Source organism: Leopardus geoffroyi, chromosome C2, assembly GCF_018350155.1.
Source record: "Leopardus geoffroyi isolate Oge1 chromosome C2, O.geoffroyi_Oge1_pat1.0, whole genome shotgun sequence".
Lineage (NCBI taxonomy): Eukaryota > Metazoa > Chordata > Mammalia > Carnivora > Felidae > Leopardus > Leopardus geoffroyi.
The window spans coordinates 66,072,473-66,098,396 of record NC_059333.1 but is presented as its reverse complement, the minus strand read 5'-3'; the positions used below and the strand labels follow the sequence as shown (position 1 = coordinate 66,098,396).

The 25,924-nt window shown below is 35.7% G+C and overlaps 1 protein-coding gene across 3 annotated transcripts in view; it reads left to right on the top strand.

Moving 5' to 3' along the window:
- Positions 1–25,924, top strand: part of GSK3B (glycogen synthase kinase 3 beta) — a 199,032-nt gene that overhangs the window by 73,707 nt on the left and 99,401 nt on the right. For all 3 annotated transcript variants that reach the window (XM_045502156.1, XM_045502157.1, XM_045502158.1), the window contains exon 3: positions 17,218–17,301. In XM_045502156.1, coding sequence (XP_045358112.1) covers positions 17,218–17,301 — 84 coding nt within the window. The remainder of the gene's footprint in view (positions 1–17,217; positions 17,302–25,924) is intronic.

The window sequence follows — 25,924 nt, the reverse complement described above, 5'->3', positions numbered from 1 at the left end:
AAAATTATGTATAGAGGGGCTCCTGAGTGGCTCAATTGGTTAAGTGTTCGACTTTGGCTCAGGTCATGATCTCATGGTTCCTGAGTTCAAGCCCTGCGTTGGGCTCTGTGCTGACAGCTCAGAGCCTGGAGCCTGTTTCAGATTCTGTCTCTCCCTCTCTGTCTCTGCCCTTCCCTCCTGGATCTCTCTCTCTCTAGCTCTCTCAAGAATAAATAAAAAACATTAAAAAAAAAAAAAGATTCCATCGAGAAAACTTTTGGAACAAATGAATTCAGTAAAGTTGCAGGATATGCAAATCAATACACAAAAATTAATTGCATTTCTGTATGTCAATAATGAACTATCAGAAAGAGAAATAAAGAAAGCAGTCTCATTTACAATTGCATTAGAAAGGACAAAATCCTAGGAATAAATTTAACCACAAGGTGAAAGACTCTATATTGAAAATTGCAAGACAATAATGAAAGAAGTTGAAGATGACACAAATGGAATGATACTCTTTCTGTGCTCATGGATTGGAAGAAATCAATATTGTTTAAATGTCCATACTACCCAAAGTAACCTACAAATTTTGTATAATCCCTCTAAAAGTTTCATTGGTATTTTTTGAAGAAATAGAAAATAATCCTAAAATTTGTATGGAACGACAAAAAACTGAATAGCCAAAGCAATCTTGAAAAAGAAGAACAAAGCTAGAAGCTTCACATTCTCAGGTTTCAAATTCTATTACAAACTATAGTAATCAAAACAGTATGGTACTGGCATTAAAAAAAGATACATAGATCAATGGAACAGAATATAGAGAGCTCAGAAATAAACCTACACATACGTAGTTAATCTTTGACAAAGTAGTTGAAAGTATGTTTCTTGGTTTGTGCTTCTCGCTTACACTTGCTTGCTTTTTTTTTCCTTTGCTCATTTTTTTTTTTTTAAATTCCACATATGAGTGAAATCATACGGGATTTGTCTTTCTGTGACTGATTTTGCTTAGCATTATACTCTAGCTCTATACATGTCATCACAAGGCAAGATTCCATTTTTTTTATGGCTGAATAATATTCCATTGTGTATACATATCACATCTTCTTTATCCATTCATCTATAAATGGACACTTGGGTTGCTTCAATAGTTTGGCTATTGTAAATGAAGCTGCTTATAAACATAGGGGTCCATGTATCCCTTTGAATTAATGTTTTTATATATTTTGGGTAACTATCCAGTAATGCGATTACTGGACCATAAAGTAGTTCTTTTTTTTAACTTTTTGAGGACCCTTCATACTGTTTTCCAGAGTAAATGCATGAATGCAGTTTGCATTCTCACCTACAGTGCAAGAGGGTTCCTTTTTCTTCACACTTTCACCAACACCTGTTGTTTCTTGTGTTTTTGATTTTAGCCATGCTGATAGGTGTGAAGGGGTAACTCATTGTAGTTTTGATTTGTATTTCCCTGATAATGAGTGATGTTGAGCATCTTCTCATGTGTAATAGACTTTATTTTGCAGTTTTAGTTGTGTAGAAAAATCAGTGGAAAGTACAGTGTTCTCATACATACTCCCCTCCTCCTCAGTTTTCCCTGTTGTTAACATTTTGCATTTATGTAGACTTGTTACAATCAAACCAATATTGATACATTATTAGTAATTAAAAGACTGTAGTTTGCATTATAGTTCAATCTTTGTATTGTGTCTGTGAGTTTGGCAAACGTATAATGACATATGTCCACTATTACAGGGTCTTACAGAATAGTTTCACTACCCTAAAAGTTCCCTGAGCTCTCTGCCTTTTCATTCCTCTCTCTTCCCTCTTTCCCCAACCCTATTGATTTTTTTTTTTTTTACTGTTTCCATAGTTTTGCCTTTTCTAGAATGTTATGTAGTTGAAATCATACAGCATATAACCTTTTCAGCTTGGCTTTTTTCACTTAACAATAGATATTTAATGTGCTTGCAAAGTTTTTTTGTGGCATGATAGCTTGTTTCTTTTTAGCACTGAATAAGTATGCCAGTGTATTCATGTACTGCAGTTTGTTTATCCATGTTTATGCATTCACCTATTGAAGGATATCTTGGTCACTTCCAAGTTCAACAGTTATGACTAAAGCAGCTGTAAACATTAATGTGCAGGTTTTTGTGTGGATATAAGTTTTCAGTTCATTTGGTTAAATACCAAGTACCACAGTTGCTAGATTGTGTGATAAGAGTTTGTTTAGTTTCTCAATAAATTGCCAAATATCCTCCAAAGCAACTGTAAAGAATAATTTTGCATTCCCACCAACAGTGAATGAGATTTTTCTATTGTTCCACATCCTCACGAGGCTTTGGTGTTGTCAGTGTTTTAAATTTTAACCATCCTAATAGTAGAGCAGTAGTATCTAATTGACGTTTTAATTTGCAATTCTCTGATGACATATGGTGTTGAGCATCTTTTCATATGCTTATTTGCTGTCTGTATATCTTCTTTGATGAGGTGTCTGTTCATATCAGTGCTTATTAATGATTGTTTTCTTATTGTTGAGTTTTAAGAGGTTTTTTTTTTTTTTTTTTTTAATACTTAGGATAACAGTGCTTTCTCAGATACATGTTTTGCAGAGATTTCTTCCAGGCTGTAACTTATTTTTTCATTAGAAGTTTTAAGTTTTAATAAAAATTCAATTTCTCAATTTTTTCTTTGATAGATTATGCTTTTGGTGTTGCATCTGAAAAGTCACTGCCAGGGGTATGTGGATGGCTCAGTTGAGTGTGCGACTCTTGATTTCAGCTGAGGTCAAGATCCCATGGTCGTGGGATTGAGCCCCGTGTTGGGCTGTGTACTGAGCATGGGACCTGCTTAAGATTCTCCCTCCCTCTCTCTCTCCCCCCCTCATTATCTTTTTTCTCCCTCCTTCTGTCTCCCCCTTCCCCCCCTTGCACTTGCTGTCTCTTAAAATAAATAAAATAAAATAAATAAAAAGTCACTGTCAAACCCAAGGACACCTAGGTTGTCTACTATGTTGTATTCTAGATGTTTTGTAGTTTTGCCTTTTACAGATAGGTCTATGATATATTTTAAGTTAATTTTTGTGAAAGCTATAAAATCTGTGATTACATTCATTTATTTGCCTGTGACTGTCAGTTATTCCAGTACTGTTTGTTGAAAAGAATATCCTTTCTTCATTGAAATGCCTTTGACCCTTTGTCAAAGTTCAATTGAGCGTATTTGGTGGCTTTTCTGGGCTCTGTGTTTTTTCTAGTGACCTATTTGTTTATCACTTTTTTTTAAAACATTTTTTTAAGTTTATTTATTTTGAGAGGGGGGGTGGGATGAGTGGGGGAAGGACAGAACAGGAGAGAATCCCAAGCAGGCTCCACATTATCAGTGCAAAGCTCAATGCAGGGCTCGAACCTACGAACAGTGAGATTATGACCTGAGCCTAAACCAAGAGTTGGACGCTTAACCAGCTGAGCTACCCAGGTGCTCCTCACTTTTTTTTTTTTAACTGTAGCTTTATATAGTAAGTCTTGAAGTCATTCAGTGACAGTCTTTTGGTTGTTCTTCAATATTGTGTTCACTACTGGGTGTCCATAAAATAACTTGCTGGGTTTTTTGTTTGGCATTGCATTGAGTATAGATCATGTTAGAAAGGACTGGCATCATGACAGTATTAAGTTCTCCTACCCATGCACATGCAATATGTTTCTGTTTATTTAGATCTTTGATTTCTTTCCTCGGGGTTTTATGGGTGTCCTCATGTAAATTTTACACATATTTTATTGGATTTATATTTAAGCATTTCATTTGTGGGGGGTGCTAACATAAATTGTATTGTTTTTAATTCCAAATTCCAAATTTTTTATTACTGGTATATAAGAAAGCATTTGACTTTTGTACCTTAAACTTGTACCCGCAATCTTGCTATAATCACTTAATAGTTCAGGAGGTTTTATTGTTGATTTTTTGAGATTTTTACAAGCAGATTTTTACAATCTTTGTAAACAAAGATAATTTCATTTCTTCTCTTCCAATTCGGATGCCTTTTATTTCCTTTTTTTTTTTTTCTTATTGTATTCTGTACGGTGTTGAATGGGAGTGAAGTCTTTTTTTCTCTTGTTCCTGATCTTAGTAGGAAAACACCCAGTTTCTTCTCATTAAGTATGTTAGCTGTAGAGTTTTGCAGATGTTCTTTATCAAATTGAGGATGTATTCTGTTGTTGGATACATTTTTCTATAAGTGTTTATTAGATCCAGTTGCTCAATAGTGTCATTCAGTTCAACTATGTCCTTACTGATTTTCTGCTTGCTGGAACTGTCAATAACTGATAAAGGGGTGTTTAGTCTCTATAATAACGGATTTGTCTATTTCTCCTCATGATTCTATTTGTTTTTGCCTCAAGTGTTTTGATAGTCTTTTGTTAGTGCATTCACATTAAGAATTGTTGTCTTCTTCAAGAATTGATCACTTTTTCATTATGTAATGCCCCCCTTTATCCCTGAAAATTATCCTTACTCTGAAGTCTGCTTTGCCTGAAATTAATATAACTACTCCAGTTTTTTTGATTACTCTTAGTACAGTGTACATTCTCATCCCTTTACTTAAAAAAATATATATAACATTAAATTTACCATCGTAACTATTTCTTCTAAGTTTGTATTTTGCTGAACTCTCCCCCCCCCCCAGTTTTATTGAGGTCTAATTGACATAAAATTGCATATATTTAAAGCGTACACCATGATGATCTGTGTATGCATTGTGAAATAATTGCCTCAGTCGGGTTAATCAGCATATTCCTCATCTCACATAGTTACCTGTTTTTGCACATGTGCATGTGGTGACAACATTTAAGATCTCTCTTAGCAAATTTCAGCTATACAATAACTATCCTTACCATGTTGTATATTAGTTTCCCTGAATTTCTTCATTTTATAACTGAAGACTCCATCTTCCCCACTCCCCCAGCCCCTTGTAATCACCATTCTACTCTGTTTCTTTGAGTTTGACCTTTTTGTTCGTTTTTTAAGGAGTCCACATAAGGGAGTTTGTGCTTTTATTGTTCCCATTGACAGTCTGAAGTTTTTAAGTTTGTCATAGTCCCATTTGTCTTATTTTTGCTTTAGTTGTTTGCACTTTTTGGTGTCCCCTATCACTTGCAACAAAAAGGAATGAACCTTAAGGATATTATTGCTAAGTGAAATAAAACAGTCACCAAAAATCAAGTACATTGCCATCTCCAGTGTTCTGAAGCTCTTCCCCTATATTTGCTTATAGGATTTTTATAGTTTTAGGTATCATGTCTAGGTCTTCAATCCCTTTTGAGTTAATTTTTGTGTGTGGTGTAAAGTTAAGTTTTATCTTCATTCTTTTGCTTCTTAGTCCAGTTTTTCCAACACCCATAAGGGTAAGAAACTGTCTTTTTCCCATTGTGTAGTCTTGACACTATTGTTGAAAATTATTTGGCCATACATGAGGGTTTATATCTGGTTTTTCTTTTCTGTTCCAGTTGTCTATGTATTTGTCTCTCTGCTAATTCCATACTGTCTTGATTACTATTGGTTTGTAGTTTGTTTTCAAATTAAGAAGTATTAGACTTCCAACTTTGTTCTTCCTTTTCAAGATTGTTTTGGTTATTTGGGGTCTCTTCAAATTCTATATAAATTTTGGGATTTGGTTTTTCTATTCTTGCAAAAAATGCCATTGGCATTATGATAGGGATTGCACTGAATCTCTGGATGGGTTTGGGTAGTATTGACATTTTAATGTTACTAAGTCTTCTAAGCTACAAGCATGGAATGTCTTTCCATTTATTCCTATCTTCTTTGATTTCTTTTGGCAGTGTCTTAACAATTTTCAGTGTATAAATCTACTTCCTTGGTTGGGTTTTTTTCTTTTAAAAAAAATTTTTTTTTTAACATTTATTTATTTTTGAGACAGAGAGAGACAGAGCATGAACAGGGGAGGGGCAGAGAGAGAGGGAGACACAGAATCTGAAACAGGCTCCAGGCTCTGAGCGGTCAGCACAGAGCCTGACGTGGGGCTCAAACTCACGAACCGTGAGATCATGACCTGAGCTGAAGTTGGACGCTTAACCGACCGAGCCACCCAGGCGCCCTGGTTGGGTTTTTTTTTCTTAAGCATTTTATCCTTTTTGATGCTATAGTAAATGAGATTGCTTTCTTTTTTGATTGTTCAAATGAGCAATCAATAGAACCAATTTTTAAGTGTTCAGTTTGTATCTAAAACTTTGCTGAAATCATTTCTTAGTTGTAATAGCCTTTTCTTTTTTAATTCTTTAGAGTTTTCTACACATAAGATCATCCCTCTGTGAACAGAGATGATTTTGCTTCTTTTCCAATTTGGATACCTTTTGTTATTTATTTTTCTTGTCTAATTGCTCTGGCTATGATTTTAAGTACTTTGTTGAATAGTAGTGGCAAAATGGGCATCCTTGCCTTGGTCCTGATCTTAGAGGGAAAGCTTTCAATTTTTTTCAGCTTTGAATACGTTAACAGTGGGCTTTTCATCATGTATAACATATTGAGGCAGTTTCCTTCTGTTCCTAGTTTGGTGAACATGCTTATCATGAAACAGTGTTGAATTTTGTTAAATGCTTTTTCTGTACCAATTGAGATGGTCATTTGGCTTTTGTCCTTCATGTTGCTAATGTGGTATGTTTTCATTGATTGATTTTTGTATGTAGAACCATTCTTGAGTTCCAAGTATAAATCTTTGCATTATAGGTATAAAACTTGGTTGTGGCTTATAATCCTTTCAGTGTGCTATTGAGTTTGGTTTGCTAGTATTTTTTCGAAGGTTTTTGTATTAGTATTCATCAGGAATATTGGTCTGTAGTTTTCTCATTGTGTCCATCCCTTTTTTAAAATGCATTTGTGTCCTTTAAGGTGGGTTTCTTGTAGATTATATATAGTTGAGTCTTTAAAATTAATTTTTTTATCAAGTTTTATTTTAAAACTTGAGATATAATTGACATGACATTGTGTAAGTTTATTTTTTAAATGCACTGACAGTCTCTGTCTTTCATGTCAGTATATTTAGGCTTTTGATGTTTAAGGAAATTATTGATATAGTTGGATCATAGTTTTGCCATATTTGTTGCTGTTTCTATTCAGTGCTCTTGTTTCTTCTTTTGTCTTCCTTTCTTTTTCTGTTTTATCTGTCTTTAACTGAGCATTTTATTTGATTCCACTTTTTCCTCCTCTGTCTGAAATGTATTAATCAAAATGTATTTGGTTTCTAGCATTTATTTTTGAATATATATTTTTAACTTTTTATTATGGAAAATTTCAAACACACAAAAGTAGAAGTTCCAATTATAAAAAAAATGTCAAATATTTGTTACTCTTCTTTCATGCTTTCCCCTCAACATTTTTTTAAAATTTCAGGAATAGAATTTAGTGATTCATTTATATATAACATCTAGTGCTTACCCCAACAAGTGACCTCCTTAATGCTCTTTGCCCCTTTAGCCTTTACCCCCACTCAACACCTCACCAGCAACCCTCAGTTTGTTCTTTGTAGTTAAGAGTCTCCTATGGTTTGGTTTATCTCCCTCTTCTTTTTTATCTTGTTTTTTGCTTCCCTTCCCCTATCCTATGATATCTGTCTTTCTCCAACTAACTTATTTCACTTAGTGTAATGCTTAGTGTAATATACTCTAGTTTCATCCGTGTTGTGCAAATGGCAAGATTTCATTTTTTTTTTAATCGCCAAATAATATTCCATTGTATATCTATATACCACATCTTCTTTATGCATTCATCAGTCAGTGGACATTTGGGCTCTTTCCATACTTTGGCTGTTGTTGATAGTACTGCTGTAAACATTGGGGTGCATGTGCCCCTTCAAATCAACACTCCTGTATCCTTTGGATAAATACCTAGTTGTGCAATTGCTGGGTTGTAGTGTAGCTCTGTTTTAATTTTTTGAAGAACCTCCATACTGTTTTCCAGAGTGGTGCACCAGTTTGCATTCCCATTAGCAGTGCAAAAGGGTTCCTCTTTCTCCACATCCTTGCCAACATCTGTTGTTGCCTGAGTTGTTAATTTTAATCATTCTGACAGGTGTAAGGTGTATATCATTGTGGTTTTGATTTGTATTTCCCTGATGATGAGTGATGTTGAGCATTTTTCATGTGTCTGTTAGACAGTTGGATGTCTTCTTTGGAAAAGTGTCTATTCGTGTCTTTTGCCCATTTTTTCGGTGGATTATTTGGGTTTTTTGGGGTGTTGGGTTTGATAAGTTCTTTATAGATTTTGGATACTAACCCTTCATCTGATATGTCATTTGCCAGTATCTTTTCCCATTGAGTATACAGTGTACATTTACAACTTTTCGAAGTGTACTTTTAAGGAGACTGTACTAATCAGGGATAGTGCAATTACCTTATGACAGAGTATTCCCAATTTCTCCTTCTCATTCCATATAATATTACTGTCATTAGTTTCACTAATCCATAAGCTATAATCACTGAATACATTATTGCTGCTGTTATTTTGAACAAACTGTTGCAGCTAGATCAATTAAGAATAAGAAAAGTAAAATATATTCTACTTTCATTATTCTTTAATACTCTTTCTTTCTTTACATAGATACAGATTTCTTACCTATGTCATTTTCTGTTCTTCTGGTAAATATTTTACTTTAACATTTCTTGGATGGCAGGTCTACTGTTGACAAATTCTGTTAATTTTTGTTTTCTGAGAAAGTCTGTATTTCTCCACATTTGAATAATAATTTCACTGGATGCAGAATTCTAGATTTTTTTCTTTCAACATTTAAAATATTTTACTTCACTCTTCTTGTTTGCATGACTTTTGAAAAAAAGCTCAATGCAGTTCTTATCTTTGCTTGTCTATGGGTGAGGTCGCCCCCCTCCCCATCTTCTTTCAAGATTTCTTCTTTCTCTTTGATCTTTTGCATTTTGAAAATGATATGCCTAGCTGTAGATTTTTTGGTATTAATCCTTCTTTATGTTCTCTGAGCTTCCTGCATGTGTGGTTTGGTATCTGACATTAATTTTGAGAAATTCTCAATTGTTGCTTCAAATGTTTTTTCTGTTCCTTTGTCTCTTTGCCTTGTGGTATTCTCATTATGCATACATTACAGGTTTTGTAATTGCCTCATAGTTCTTGGATAGTCAGTTATTTTTTATTTAAAAAAAAAATTTTTTTTTTCAACGTTTATTTATTTTTGGGACAGAGAGAGACAGAGCATGAACGGGGGAGGGGCAGAGAGAGAGGGAGACACAGAATCGGAAACAGGCTCCAGGCTCTGAGCCATCAGCCCAGAGCCTGACGCGGGGCTCGAACCCACGGACCGCGAGATCGTGACCTGGCTGAAGTCGGACGCTTAACCGACTGCGCCACCCAGGCGCCCCATATTTTTTATTTTTTATTTTTCTCTGCATTTCAGTTTTGAAAATTTCTATTGTCGTTTCTTTAGGCTTACTGGTTCTCTCCTTGGCCATGTCCAGTGTATTCATGAGCCCATCAAAGGCATCGTTAGTTTCTGTTACAGTGATTTTGATTTCTGGCGTTTACTTTTGACTCTTTTTAAAGTTTCCATCTGTCTCTGCTTATATTACCCATCTGTTTTTGTGTTACCTACTTTTTCCATTAGAGCCTTTACTATATTAATCAATTGTTTTAAATTCCTGTTCTGATAATTTGAACATCTCCACTAAATTTCAGTGATTCTGATGCCTGTTATGTGTAGTCACACTTTAATTTTAGTCTTTTAGTATTTTTTTTTTTGTAAATTTTTTGTTGAAAGCTGGTTATGATATATTCACTAAAAGTTATTTAGGTAATAGGTCTTTTTTAGGGCTTGACCTTTACAAATGCTTTTTCAGTTTTTTAAATCCTCCTCCCCTCTCATAGGTGAGATAAGAAGACTAGAAGGGGCTGGAGTTTTATATCTCTCTTCTCACACATAGGAAGAGGTTAGAATTGGGTATTTCTTTTTCCCCACATCTAAGTCTAGAGAAGGCTAGAATTGGGTATTTCTTTTCCTCCAGTTCAGTTGCTCTGGTAGAATAGTTTTCTTTGAGGGCAGGTCTTAACAGAATACTCTGGGGTGCCTGGGTGGCTCAGTCGGTTAAGCTCCGGCTTCATCTGAGGTCATGATCTCACGGTTTGTGGGTTCGAGCCCCGCATTGGGCTCTGTGCTGACAGCTCAGAGCCTGGAGCCTGCTTTGGATTCTGTGTCTCTCTCTCTCTTTCTGCCTCTCCCCACTCACACTCTATCTCTCTCAAAAATAAATAAACATAAAAAAAAAAAAAACAAGCAAAACAGAATACTCTTGGGCCTGTTTATACATGTTTCATCTCATCTCCAGATATTTCCTAGATTTTCACTGTAAGGACCTGGTAGGGCTCCTAGAAATAAAACTGAGAAACATGTGGAGGCCCCCTCTGGAGTTTTTAACTCCCAGACTTGTTCATACTGCTCCTCTGTCCATTACAGTTTAGGTTTTCCTCTACTGGTACTGACTCTAGAGGCAGTTTCTGCTCCTGGGTTTCTGCTCCAGTAAGCTGTGATTCTGTATATGTGCCTGTTTCCAGTTTTTAGGGCAGTGGTTTGCCACGTGAGTCCTCAATTCTTTAATGGATTTAAGAAGAGTTGTTGACTTTTTTCAGTTTGTTCAGCTCTGTGAAGATGGGAAGGATGACTTCCAAGCTCCTTACATACTGGGCTGGAGACCGGAAGTCCTTCCTTTGCTCATTTTGGCTTTTTATTGTTGACTAGAGTTCTTTATTCTGGATACAGATTCCTTAGCAGATAATATGATTTACAAGTGTTTTCTCCAATGGGTAGGGCAGTTGGGAGAAGCCTTGTTGGCTATAGTAAGGATTTTGGCTTTAACTCTCTTCAAGGTAGGGAGCCATTGGAGGTTTTAAGCAGAGAAATCTCATAGTCTATCTTATATTTTAAAACGTGAAGATCACTCTGCCTGCTTTGTTGAACATAGATGGAAGGTGAACAGAGGGAAGCTGAAAGACTTGCACTAGAGAGGTAGTGAGAAATGATTACACCCTGGAGATACACACACACACCATGTGTTTTTATTGTTTTTTGTAGTGAGATAATTGTAAATATACCTGCAATTGTAGAAGTAATACAGAGAGATACCATGTACCCTTTACCCAGTTTCCCTCAGTGGTAACATCTTACAAAATATAGCACAGCATCACAGTCAGGATCTTGACATTAATACAATCCACCAGTCTTGTTGAGATTTCCCCAGATTTATGTGTGTGTGTGTGTGTGTGTGTGTGTGTGTGTGTGTACTTCTATACAGTTTTATTATATGTGTAGTTTTGTGTATTCACTAGAACAGTTCCATCATCACGAGGATCCTCTTACAACCATACTTATTTTTCTCCCTGCCATTCCTCCACTCTTAATCCCTAATTTAAAACCCTTGCAACAACGAGCAATCTGTTTCCCATATCTATAACTTTGTTATTTCAAGAATGTTTATCAGTGGAATAAATAGTGTACATAACCTTTTGGGATTGGCTTTATTTGCTCAGCATAATTCTCTGGAGATTCATTAAAGTTGTTGCATATGTCAGTAATTAGTTTTTTTTCTATTGCTGAATAGTATTTCATAGTATAGTATACTATGGTTTGTTTATCCATTCACCCTTTGAAAGACATCTGGTAGCTATTCTGAATAATATGGCTATGAACATTCATCCATAGGTTTTTGTGTGAACATAAATTTCCGTTTCTGTGGGGTAAGTGCCCAAGAGTGCAATTGCTAAAAGCTTGGAGAATTATATAAATTTTTTTTTTTTAGAGAGATTGTGGGGCTCCAGCTCATAACCCCAAGATCAAGAGTCTCATGCTCTACTGACTAAGACAGCCAGGTGCCCCTTGGATATATTTTGAAGGTAGAACCCAGCAGGATTTTTTGACAGATTGAATGTGAGGTCAGAGAGAAAGAGGATTCAAAATTGAAATTTCTTTGTAGAAGATTTTAAGCCTACCTGAGCAGTATGTATTTTATATCTAATTCACAATTTAGATTATTTATTTATATATGTCTAATTATAGTAATGTAAAAGAAAAATGTTACAGTAAACTTCCAGAACATTAGTTGATATTAGAAAGTCCACTATATATACGGTGTGTGTGTGTGTGTGTGTGTGTGTGCATGCATGCACGCGTGCATGCTAAGTTGTGAAAGAGATTGAATATATAAAGAATTTTCTTTCCTTGGCTTCTAGAACAAAAGATGGCAAACTGTGTGCCTGTTGCCTCTTTTTGTAAATAAAGTTTTATTGGGATATACATAGCCACCCATTCCTTTGCATATTGTTGACTGCTTTTCTTCTCTGACTGTAGAGTTGAATAATTGCAACAGAGACTGTGGGCTGCAAGCCTAAAGTATTTATAATCTGGCCCTTTATAGAAAATGTTGACTGACCCTTATTCTAATGTATTATTTTGGTGATTCATCTTTTACAGCTTTGCTCATTCTCAGTTTCTTGTATGATTCCTTTTCATCTGTCTGCCTAAATGTTCATATTCTCCAGGATCTTCTTCAGAATATCTTACCTGTCTTGGGGCTTATGTGACACCATCGTCTAGGTTTTTACTACCTAACCAGTTTCTTTTTTAGTGTTCTTTATAGGCTTTTCTGCTCCTGGAGACTCTGGCTACCTCCTTCTTATTTTACAGGCAATTTTATCTATTCCTGTAGCTTCAAGAACCATCTAGACCTCTTGCTAGAGGATAAGATGAACATATCAGATTGCTTTCTGGACCTTTCCATATCTGTGTCCTTCAGGCATTTAAAGCTAAACGTGTCCCAAACTGAACTCATTCCTTCCTTCTTCCAAAACAGCTTCCTAGGCCAGTGAACTCTATTGCCATGTTAATAGTCACATGAGTCAGAAGTTTGATAGTTATCACTCCCCTCCTTCCATTTACCAAAGCAGTAACAGTATGTGATCAAATAACTGTTGATCTGCCTCTCAGAGCCATTCTCTTCCTTCTGTCTTGACTCTTTCTACCTCCGTACAGGTCTTAGTTTAATTTATCTTCTCCTTAAAAACAAAAAACTTTTTTTGATAACCAGTGATCTTCCCAAAACAAATCTCTTGCTTAGAACATATTAGTGGTTCTTCATGGCTTGTAGTATTCAAACTTTTTAGCATTATATTTAAAACTTTCCACCAGGTCTCTTTCCCGAATTTTTCAAGGTACTAATAAGCAAAATTTTTATAGGTCCAAATCCCTATTTACCCTATCGCACTATCTGAGTGACCTACAGTTTCCACATTGTATTGTAATTGTTTGGTTTGCTTACCCATTGAAAACTGTGAGGACTATGAATTTTTATACGCTCAGTGCCCTGGCTCTGACACATAATTAGCTTCAAAATATTTGTTATACACAGGGAATTATTTTGAGGTGACATTCTAGCCAATTGTAGGGTCTTTGGGGGTATCTGAATTTACTCTGGAATCAAAGATTTAGAAATGGATTGAAATAAACACTTTTTCAGTCCTAGTGTGATTTCAGAAGAAGGATGATGGAACTTTAGGTAATTCCTTTTTGAAGAAGAAGGTATGTTTTGGAAAAAATAGCCTTTGAAGCAAAACTTTTTTTTTTTTTTTTAAGTTTATCGATTTTGAGAGAGAGAGTAAGCAGGGGAGAGTCAGAGATAAAGAGAAAGAGAGAGAATCCCAAGCAGGGTCCACACTGTTGTCAGTGCAGAGCCCAATGCAGGGCTCAAACTCACCAACTGAGAGATCATGACTTGAGTGGAAAACAAGAGTTGGATGCTTAACCGACTGAGCCACCCAGCACCCCTGAAGCAAAACTTTTGAAGTCAGTCCTATTTTACTAGATTTTATGAAAATGGAACTTTCTATGGTAGGAAAGATCCAGTGGAATGAAATTTGGTGAAGAAGAGAAGATGATAGCCATATGCTGCCTACCTGACATCTACAGTATTATTAAGCTTTCTGGTTGTTACTTCACCTAAAAGTTAGCTTTTCCTTTATTGAATTTTACATAGGGTACGTAAAGTACCCTTTAGGGATTCCCTTGACACAGTGCTTTTAGCTTGGGAAGTACCCCTCCCCCCCCCCCTTTTTTTAAAGTGTGAGATGTCAAATGAGGTAAAAATGAACAATAGCCCCTGTCTACTTTAGAGGAGGATATATATTAATGGCTATTGGTTAAACCAAAAGGATAATTTTTCCTTTAAATGTACCTTTCAGGTTTTCTTATACTTGTGTGTTATTTATTCCATCTTGAGCAGTCTTTTTGTTTTCTCTTATTTTGTTTTAGGTGGGAATGATAAAAATAGTTTACATGTAAGTTTTTATCGTTTCTGTATTGGAAAAAATTTGCCTTTATAGACAGGTTGTTTTTCTACAATGGATTTAAAATTTTTAACTATGATCTTGTAGTAAGAAGTAGATTTTACATTGCAACCCAGTGCACAGAAAAATAACTGAAGTAAGTTTGATGAAAAAGTCCTTAGTCTTACTGTATTAAACTTCTTATTCTTTTCTCCTTACGCACCCCCTTCTCATTTCCTGATTGGCTGATCCCACAGTTTGAGAATACTGGTCTACAGCAAGTTGTAAGGCAGAAGAAATTATAAAAACAGGGAATTTACTCTGTGAAAGACAAAGTAACCAGCTTTGAGAGCTCCGTCTCTGATACAGAAAGATACAAAATTCAGCTTTTCTTAAGGCACATGTATAGTAAGTTAGTTGGACGAGTTGTGTTAGTGTGTGTTGTGTTTCCCTACAGTGACTACAATGTAGTATCTGATTTCTATAAGGTACTTTTTGAAACGCATTCTTTTATATGACACTATTGAACTACAGTTTACAAAAATAAAAACCACGAAAGTATATACTCAATTCTAAAATATTGGTAGGTGCTGCAGGAATTTAGAGATTAGAGAAGATTAGTGTGAGTTGGAACAGCTGGGGATATAGCCTTGTGAAAGAGGTGGGAGTTGAATAGGAACTTCAAGGATGGATAGAATGTGTGTAGGTGGAAGGGAGGGATCAAGACATTCCAGTGATGATGTGATCAGTGGTTTAGAATTGGGAATGAGATAATATGGTCAGAAAGAGTGAGAAGTGGGATCTAGTTATGATCATGTTGGTTATGAGTGGAAGATAACATGAAGCTGATAATAAGGAACCAGAATATGAAGTGATTTAGACTTTATCTGGTAGGAAATGGGGAAATCGCTGTCTCTCAGAATTTACTTTGTCTGCTGATAACATTGCTACTCCAGATCTCTTGGTGCTATTTACTTGCTGTATCTTTTTCCATCCTTTTACTTTCAAGCTGTTGGTGTCTTTGAATCTGAAGTGTGTGTATCAGAGAGAGAATATAGTTGGAGCTTGCTTTCTTATCGAGTCTGACATTCTCTGCCTTTGATTGTGTGCTTAGTTAATTACATTTTATGTGGTTTTTGTTATAGTTGGAATTACCTGTGCCATGTTGCTTTTTGTTTGCTTACCTCTCATGGTTTTGTTCCTCTGTTCTCATGTATGGCCTTCGTTTTTTAAGGTGCCATTTGTAGGTCCAGGTTTGATTTTTTTTTTTTTTTTGTTAGTATTACATAAATTATTTTCTTTAAAAAAATTTTTTTTTACATTTATTTATTTTTGAGAGAGCGCACAAGTGGGGGAGGAGCAGAGAGAGAGGGAGACACAGAATCCAAAGCAGGCGCCAGGCTCTGAGCTGTCAGCACAGAGCCCGACGCAGGGCTTAAACTCACAAATGGCGAGTTCATGACCTGAGCCGAAGTTAGATGTGCAACTGACTAAGCCACCCAGAAGCCCCTTCTATCATCTAAGAACTGAAGACCACTCTGTTCTAGGATAGTTCTGCTGATTAGGCTCCTCATCTGCTGTGCAACCCCCAGCCCCTCTTTTTTTGGATTTTTTTTTCTAACCATAAAGCATTTTTTCCATCCAGATTCCCAGGTATATTAACTTTTATGTTTTGTAGCTCTTCTAATTCACTATTTTACCTGAAATTTTATATTTCCTGATCATATAGCTGGTACTTTTTAATATTTTTTCTGTTATGTAATTTGCCTTTATTAACTGGACTTTTGACAGCCAAGTATATTGTTGGAATGTATCTTCTTTGTTAATATATACTCTTCGAATTTATTACTGCAAAAACTTATGTTGTTAGGAAGCCATCATATTATTTGATGGTTTCTTTTCATGAAGAATGAACATAACTTCGAAACTCCCCAAAGGAAAAATTATTTGTGTGGTTTATAAATTTATCAGGACTGTACAGTTTCTGGGATGTCCTATTATAACTCTGTAAAACTTAGCAACTGAACCTTTCTTATGGGGCTCTCAAAAAAAAATTTTTTTTTTTTACCATATCTTGGAAGATAGTGGGGCTTGTAAGAGCTCTTTGCACCCAAATTTATGTGTTTAGTGAGAAGCTTGATTTTTATTATAGTTGTGAAAGATTCCAGTAGTAATAGCTCATTCCAGGTATCTCTGTCATAATATAGATCACTGCTTCTCAAGCTATTAGTTGTGAAGTATTAGTTAAAAAAATTTCCAGTTCATCAGACTGATATTTTTGTAACATAAAATACACATCAATTACTAGAAAAGTGAAATTAAAAAATACAAAATATAGGCCCCACTCTTAAGATTCATAAATATGAAATTATTCTGTCAAATTGCTGTGAAAGATTCTAAGCACTTATTCTCAATTTCTGTGTTTATCTTATCGCAAGACAGTAGTAAATAGTTCATAGACTAATAACAAATAGTTTGCAGGTCAGTACAGACCATACTTTTTATCTTGTTTAGAAAATTTTTGTTATTGTTTTAGTTTTTAAATTTTTAATTGAAGTATAATTGACATAATATTATATTTCAAGTGTACAACATAGTGATTTGACAGTTATATACATTATGAAATTCTTACCACGATAAGTGTATTACGGTATTATTGACTATATTCCCTGTGCTGTACTTTTCATCCCTATGATTTATTTATTCTACAGTGGGCACTTTGTACCTCTTAATCCCCTTCACCTATGTTGCCCAGCCTCCCAACCCTTAGACCATACTTTTTAGTAACATATCCATGGCCTGTTCTTTGTAGTGTTTATTGTTACGAAATTTTAGTATCATAGTCAATATGGTGAATAGCATTTATCCTTTAAAAAATATTTTCATGTGTTTCCTTTTCAGAACCGAGAGCTCCAAATCATGAGAAAGCTAGATCACTGTAACATAGTCCGATTGCGTTATTTCTTCTACTCAAGTGGTGAGAAGGTAGGTCTTGAAGAAAGTGTGTACTGAATATTGTGATAGACTTGTTATTCTAAAAATAGTCCTTGTTCTGCACCTGATCCCCCACCCTGGCCCAGTGAGTGAAACAGTTTTGCTAATATTAAATGGAAGAATTCTAAAGCATAAGCCCTAGTAATCCTGAGCTCAAGACATAATCATTGACTATCAGTAGTTATATCAGAAAATGTTAATGAGATGATAAAGGGAAATGAATTTTGAAGAATTTTCTTTTTTGGAACATTTGTCTTTAGTTCTTTACACACAAACATACACACACACACACACATATATTTATTTATTTTTTAAACTTCTGTGTTCCCTATGCGTTTCTGGAGCCACATGATAGTTCTAGTTGTTTATTAGAGGGTGGAAAATGATGTCATTTTGTTAAGTGGAAGTATTGGAGGGAAAGGGGAACAGGAGGACTTTAGTAGGACCAGAATGAGACTTCAACATTGGGAGGCAAATTTAACCTATCCTTGGTGAGGGAGAAAGTTAGAAAGGTACAGTATTATAGAGCTTGTTATACATGGTCATTATTTATGATTGCATTTAATTTTGTGAAAGCAAAGGATAATTTAAGAAGACCATGTACTGTGAATCCCTGACCCTTTTGGTTTTTCTCTTCAAATAATAATAATTAATGTCATTGTGCTCCCTGGAGATGGAAGCACAGAAAGTCTGTTTCTTCTGTTTTACCTTCTTCTTTCTGCCTGTTCACTGTCCCTTCTTCCCAGATTCAGTATTTTCCTTAAATTTCTACTTTACTGGTTTCTGGTGAGGGGGCAGGGCAAATAACAAACCACTTAATCTTTTTGGCTAAATAAATATGACCTTGGATAGGTTCATTTGATATTTTTGACGTCAAGTTGCACATACTATCTTAAGTTCCTAGATCTATAATCCCTCTTGATTACTAAGCCCAGTGTTCTTTTTACTTCATGTAACTATTTCCCAGTGTATCAGAGTTTATCATCTTCCATTAAATTTTAGTTAGGTTATTTCCTTAGAAGTTATTTTTTTCATGACAGAGCCTGTAATATGGGAAGATGCCTATGTATTAAGCCAAGACTGTGATATACATTCTGTAGATACATAAATGTTATTTATATATTTGTGTGTGTGTGTGTGTGTGAGAGAGAGAGAGAGAGAGAGAGACAGAGAGTGTGAGTCACAGCTAATGTTTTAGCAATGATAATTAGCAAATTGGTTCCTTTGTGACTCTTGTTTCTCAGGTGCTTGTATTAGGGACTGTAAGCCTTTTATAAGTATTTGAGCTCTTTTGTTTCTAAAGCCAATTATGAGGTTCATGCCACTTTTTTTTTTCTTAAAAACCTAGCAAACAGCGTGTTATGTCTTTAATTTTATTTGTTTTGATATGTCTTTACTTTTTCCTGGCCCTTCCCAAATAAAATTATGGAACATCTGTTATGTTCACAGCACTCTTACAATGGAATTTTGCATCCTCCTGACTTTTTGTTGTTAGATAATAGACATAATAATACGTCAGGGAGGAAAGTAGAGGTCAGAATTATCAAAGCCCCTAAACATTTTCTCCTGATTACTTTATTAGCTCTCCCTATATGGCAGATACTGTTTTTAGTACTTTACAAATATTAACTCATTTAATGCTTACAAAGATAAAGAGCAGAAAAAGAAGAATATCAAACTTTTGAATATAAAGCTGTGTTTGTGGTGGCATCAAAAGGCTTACCTATCTGGTTTTGGTCTGGTGGAAGCCCTGATCACAGTCTGCCCTCACCCTCACTTAATTCTGCCTTGGTAGTGACAGTGGACTATTATTTGTGTATCCCAATGGATGATTTTCCTCCCTTTTGCTGTTTAGAGCTGCTTATTATTAAAAATGGTCTTATAGATAAAGAGCAATTGAGAAGTTATTAAAGGAGGTTAACCAGAAGGACAGTGAACCTCTATTATAAAAAAGAAACTATTTTATAATGTTTTATTTATCTCAGAACTTTCTCTTGAGCATTGTAAATTTTTCATAGTGAAAAAAAGATTCCTCTTAATTTTGGATAGTTTCATTAACAAAACAGAAAGGGGAAAAAAAGTTGTGATATATTGCTGAAAATAATGATCCTTCCTTAACAAAAAGAGGTTTTCTGAAGATATGCAGAAATACACAGGTGCAGGACCTCCCATGATCTTCTAGCCACCGAAAAGATGATTTCTTCTTGCTTTCCTCACCATCTCTACTTCCATTCTTCTGAATTGTTCTGGCAGGGCTAACATTACTCAAGAGACCAGGTAATAAACTAATATGTCCCATATGAAAAGACGGGTTCTGCTCTAGGGTTGAGAGTTCAGGTTTGTTCTGTTGTTGTTGTTTTAAAATATTTATTTATTTTGAGCAAGAGAGGAGGGAACGCTAGTTGGGGAGGGGCAGAGAGAGAAGGGGAGAGAGAACTGAAGCAGCCTCCACGCTCAGCATGGAGCCTGAGGCAGGGCTTGATCCCACAATCTATGAGATCGTGACTGAGGCGAAATCAAAACTCAGACATTAATCAACTGAGCCACCCAGGTACCCCAGGAGCTTAGGTTTGTTATTATCAGTTCTGACTCTCCAAGAGTAGATTACTGAGAGTGAACTTAGAACTACAGTTGTAGAAAGGGATCTAAATGTCTTAGGAAATTCTTACAGACCTTTAAAGATGATTTCTGTCTGAAGAGAAGCTTGGTGTACTGCCTGTGTGTGCGTGTGTGTGTGTGTGTGTGTGTGTGTGTGTGTGTGTGTGTTTATGTTTATATATATATAAATTTGGGGGGAGGAAGTAACAAGTTAATAGTTTTGAGATGTCTCTGGGACAAGCAAATAGAAATACCCATTAGATACATGTATGATTTCACATGTAGTGGTGGTGGTGGTATCAGGAAGTGGGGTGCTAAGTGGAGAAATGATATTGACAAAGTTGGGTTGATAAGAGTTGTGTAGCCATGTGAAAGAGCTCTTAGGAGTTCTGGGAGAGGGGCTGTTTGAGACCCGCACAGCAAAGAGCCAGCAGTTTGCCAAGTATTGTCTGCTGGTCCTAGAATGTGTTGAGGGTGAGAAGAGTCCTCATTTGAGAGAGCTGTAGGGAAACCATTGCCTTTGGGTGGGATCCAGGTGGATCTGGGGAGAAGCAGTGTAAGGGCAAAGCAGTATAAAAAGCCTCCATGAAGAGACTGGGATTCAAAAGAGTTCCTTTTTGGGGTTTCAGAGAGCTTAGGGGACCATCTGGACAGGAGATCAGTGGTCAGAACAGGAGCCCAAAGGAGATGTGAGGAGTCAGTTAGGGGGATGATTTTAGAAATTTTGAGGTTGAGAAAGAGCAGAATTCAGTGTTTCAAGATTATAAGGATGAAAGACTTAGTCGATGTATGAGTTCAGATATGAAATATTTTGTAACCTTTTCATTGTCATCATTATCTCTCTACCGTTTTCTGTCTCTTCTATGCTTATTGTCTCACTTCTGTTTAGTCTCCTCCATCTACTTTCTGGGTTTTTGCTCCTTTTACTCTGGGTTCTGGGTCTCTCTATGTTTTGGTCTGGGTTTCTGTCCCTCTTTCTTGGTCTATGTCACCCCCTCATTTCTTTTCCCTCTTTAACTCTGGTGTCTGTCTGTTGCTCTCTCTCTTGGTTACTCTCTCTGTGGATTTCAGCCTCATCTCTGGGTTTGTGTACTCTTCTTTCATTGGGTTTCTTCCCATCTTTCGTTGAATGCCTGATCCTTCCAAATCTTTATATAGATTCTCATCTGTCCTGAGCCTTCTTCATTCTCTTTCTATCCTGACTTTTAACTTCTGCATCTCTACATATCTCATTCTATTTGTACATGTTTTACAAAATTGTATGAATAATTATTTATAATCTAATTAAATATTGGAGATCTCATAATATTTCTGGTTATTGGTTATATAGTATGTATTTCACTGAGTTGTTGAACTGCATAATACCCCCTAACTACTCCCACATTGTTATTTTTAATTTTAAAATTATAGCTAAGCTATCCCAAAGCTTCATCATAATTTTTGTCCATAAGCACTCTTTAGTTGTAGATGAAGTTAGAGTAGGATTGCTGTAATTCTTGGCAGATATTTCCACTGATCACAGTTTGAAAGGTTATATCTGTTTTGGTGAACTTGTCTTTATTTTGCTCCACTCTGCCATTTTATTTTATTTTATTTTATTTTATTTTATTTTATTTTATTTTTTTCAACGTTTATTTATTTTTGGGACAGAGAGGGACAGAGCATGAATGGGGGAGGGGCAGAGAGAGAGGGAGACACAGAATCGGAAACAGGCTCCAGGCTCTGAGCCATCAGCCCAGAGCCCAACGCGGGGCTCGAACTCCTGGACCGCGAGATCGTGACCTGGCTGAAGTCGGACGCTTAACCGACTGTGCCACCCAGGCGCCCCCACTCTGCCATTTTAAACAGTATTTTTATTTAGGGATTATGAATAATCAGCTTTTAGCATATAACTGAGGAAAGGAGTAACCAGGATGACTAAAAGAAGGAGGAATTAACTCAGAACAGAGACCAGAGATGTTACTTAGTCTTAGTTGTAGTCTTCTGATTGGAATTACTAGTGTTTGCTATAGTAACTAGAGCATCATATAGTCAGTTAGTATACTTTAGATTACCCAGTAGGTTTTAGTAACTGATTTAATTCAGAAAAAATAGCACTCTTTCTCCTTGACCAGAGGAAAAATGGGATTTTTGAATGTTTTGAAAGTCTAGGCTTAATATACTTTTGTGAATTCTGAGTACCCTAGAGAATGGTGTTTTTTCAATATCAGTATTTGGCAGTAGAAATTCCTTTCCCCCTAAATAAAATTTTATGAAGAACCCCTATTCTATAAATAGAACAGATAAAAAGGAAAATTGCTTTGGTTCAAACTGGGGTATGGGGCCAGCTGACTTTGCTTTTCCTGAGTTGCAGCTCACCTCTGTAGAACCCTAGGACTCTGAAGGACATAGTTTATAAACCACATTGTGTCTTTACAGGAGCCTTAAATTTTATTTAAATTAATTTTTTAAGAAAAATTTTTATAAGTAAACTTACGTGTGAAAATATCTTACCTTTGTTCATCATAGATTGATTACTTGGATAATAAAGAAATTGCCTTCCTTAAAATAAAACTCTCCCTCTACTTGCATGAGAGGCAGTTTAAATAGCAAGGATGACAAATTGATTTCATTCCTCATATTAACTTTGTTCTATTGATAGTAACTGTGTAGAGGGCTGTATGCAGAGGAAGATTCTACCACTGCTTTTGGGATCAGAGAGAAGAATGCTGTGCTTGATTATGCCTGTTTGTCACTAGCCCTGGAGAGGAAAGGAGGGTAGGAGTGAATCTGTTCTGAAAATTAAAGAGCACTAGCTGGATTTGCATCCCAATTCTGCCACTTGATAGCAGTATGACTGGGCAAGATACTTACTGTAGTAAGCCTTTTCCCCTTCTCATCTATACAGTAAGGGTTTTGTAAGAAAAAAGTGTAATAAGTTTAAGTGCTTATCATAGCACTTGGCATATAATTAACACTTAATAAACATTAACTGACTATTTTACAATTTATTGTTTAATAATAGCAAATATATATTACACTTGCTCTGCATCAGGTATTGCTGTAAGCACTTTACATGTACTTTATAACTCACTTAAACTTTACAGCGACCCCGTAAAGAATGAGTACTGTTACTGTCCCCCATTTTACGGAAGAAGAAACTGAGGCAATTGCAGTTAAGTAAGTTACCTGAGAGTCCTGCAGCTATTGAGTGGCAGAGTTAGGAGTCAACTCTAGAAAGTCTGTCTCCAGGGTCTGTATAGTATGCTATATATTACTATTTAGCATAGAATGTAAATTTCTCCAGGAGTAGTGTATTAGAAATATAACATTTAAAAATATCTCAGTAATTATTGCTAAACAAGGAGAAGTTGTATAGTGTCTACTTTGGAGAATTTTTAGAAAAGAGTAAATAGCCTTTTGTTCTATGACAAAAATTATAGCAGCAGTGATAATAATATCCAAAATTTATGTGGTGCTTACTGCCACATAGTTGTAGACTCTTCAGCTATTAGGTCTGTGTTCTTTCCAAATACCCACTCTCTGAAATCTTCCAAGTTCGTTTTAATGTCAGCCTGTTGGCACTATATAGTGTTTTAGGTACAAAGACAAAGTATAAGGTCTGTCTAAATGAATTTGAGAAAGACAAGAAAAGAAATATACTGTAAAATGACAAATGGAGTAACAATTACTTGCACTATGAACAGAAATACTATAGAGAAAAGTAATAAATTATCCAGAGTGGTCAGCAAAGGAATTACATAGGAAAAATGATACTTAGGGTTTTGAGGAGGAGCTCTTTAGATAAATAGTACAGTATAAGTGTGCCAGGTTAGAAGTACAGGATGTTTGAAATGCTTGGTGAGGTTAAACAACATAGTCTGTGTACAAGAGATACAAGTATTTTGAAAGTTCTGGTATATAAAGTATGGGAGTGTGGGTCTAGTAGTGGGAGGTGAGGCTAGGGATGTAGAAAGGAGTTCGTAAGTGATTGATTTGATCAAGGTCAGCCTCCCTATGTGAAAAGTGTCTTTTGTTACTTTTTAATTAAATGAAATCTCAAGTTATAGAAATGGTGTACGTATAGAAATGCTCTACAAGGTTATAACTGTGTACACCTGGTCTGCTTTACAAAATACAACTCTCCTCCATTCCTTTATCTTCTCTCTTTCACCTTCCTTATTTTGTGAAAATCACTGGTAGCAGTGAATTTTATTTACTGAAATAAAGACGTTGTGTAAATAACTCCACAATTTTGTTACTTAAAATTTCATGTTGAATTCTATTAAAGTGGTATACATATTATCTGTATGAAAATTTTCCTGATGATCAATGCAGGCTTTTCAATAGGAGTGTGAACTAGAGAATGAATGTATAGATAATGCAAAATTCTTGAGGTAGATGAATTGTCAAGGCTCTTCATAAATTATAAATGATAGCAAGTGAGATGATAACTGTCATTTGTTTGAAGATGTGAATCTATAGGTTTCTTTTGAATATCAGTTACCACCTTGTTTTTATGTTATTTTAATATATTTTAATGAAACTATAAAATATTACAGTTCATACTAGAAAAAAATTGAAATAACACAGGACAGTAGATAAAAGTAAAATCTTTAACCTGATATCTAAATCCTCAAATCCCTCTCTGTAGAAGTAAATTTCCTGTATTCATATATGAGCATGTATATCACATGTTAATGTAATAATACTCATATTATTTTGAAACATGTTGCCCTCATTCCCCAAAATATAACAATATGGTGTTTTATGTCTATATGCATAGACACTGCACCTAATTTCCCCCATTGTTAACATCTTACATTAGTATGGTTACATTTGTTAGCATTAATGAATCAAATTGATACATTATTATTAACTAAATTCCATAGTTTATTTAGATTTCCTTAGTTTTTCCTAATGCTTTTTTCTCTTCTATGATCCCATTTAGGCTACCACGTTACATTTAGTTATTTTGTCTGTTAGGCACCTCTTGACTGTGACAGACTTTTCCTTGCTCTTGGTGACTGACAGTTTTGAGGAGTACTGGTTGCTTGCCTCACTATTGGGGTTTGTGTGATATGTATCTCATAATAAATTGGTTATTTGTAAAAGTCCACAGTGCTGTGTTCATCACATCATATCAATGGCATATACCATTAGCACGACTTGTGGATGTTATTAACCTTGATCACCTGGCTGACCTAATACTTTTCAGTTTTCTCCACTGTGCAGTTATACCCCTTCCCTCCCACCCCTGCAGCTTTCCATGCTCTGTCCTTTGTAAGGAAGTTACTTTGGAAGGAAACCTACAGCTCAGAAGGGAGGACTTATGTTCCTTCTCCTTAAGAGCAGATCGGCTACATAATTATTTGGATTTCTTCTGCATGAGACATGGTCTTTTCTCCCCCATATATTAATCTTTTTAGTCATTTTATTGATCGGACTATTCCAGCTTTGGCCTTTGGGAGCTCTTTCCAGTTAGCTTCTGTCTACTTTTGACATACCCTATTCATGTGGACTTTTGTTTAGTTTTGCTTTTGAGCATGTCTCTACTTTCTGGCATGCAGATTATTTTTAATTTCTTGCTCTACGCAAATTTCCAACTGTCTTTTAAAGTTTGTTTTCATGTTTATTTATTTTTGAGAGAGAGAGACTGAGAGACTGAGCACTAGTGGGGGAGGGGCAGAGAGCAAGGGAGACACAGAATCTGAAGCAGCCTCCAGGTTCTGATGGTCATCACAGAGTCCAATGCGGGGCTTGAATTCATGAACCACAAGATCATGACCTGAGCCCAAGTTGGACGCTTAACCAACTAAGCCACCCAAGCACCCCTCCAACTGTCTTTTTGTGTGCACATGCAAAGACATATTTTCATACACATGATTCCTAGAAATGGCATTGCTGAGTTGAATTGGATCTCTGTACATCTCTTTGGGATGTATTATATTAGTGCATTGATTTCCCAAAAGGTTGCAAGAGTTTGGGGTTTTCAGCACAAGTGTATAATAGTTCATATTGAACAATGACCCTGTCC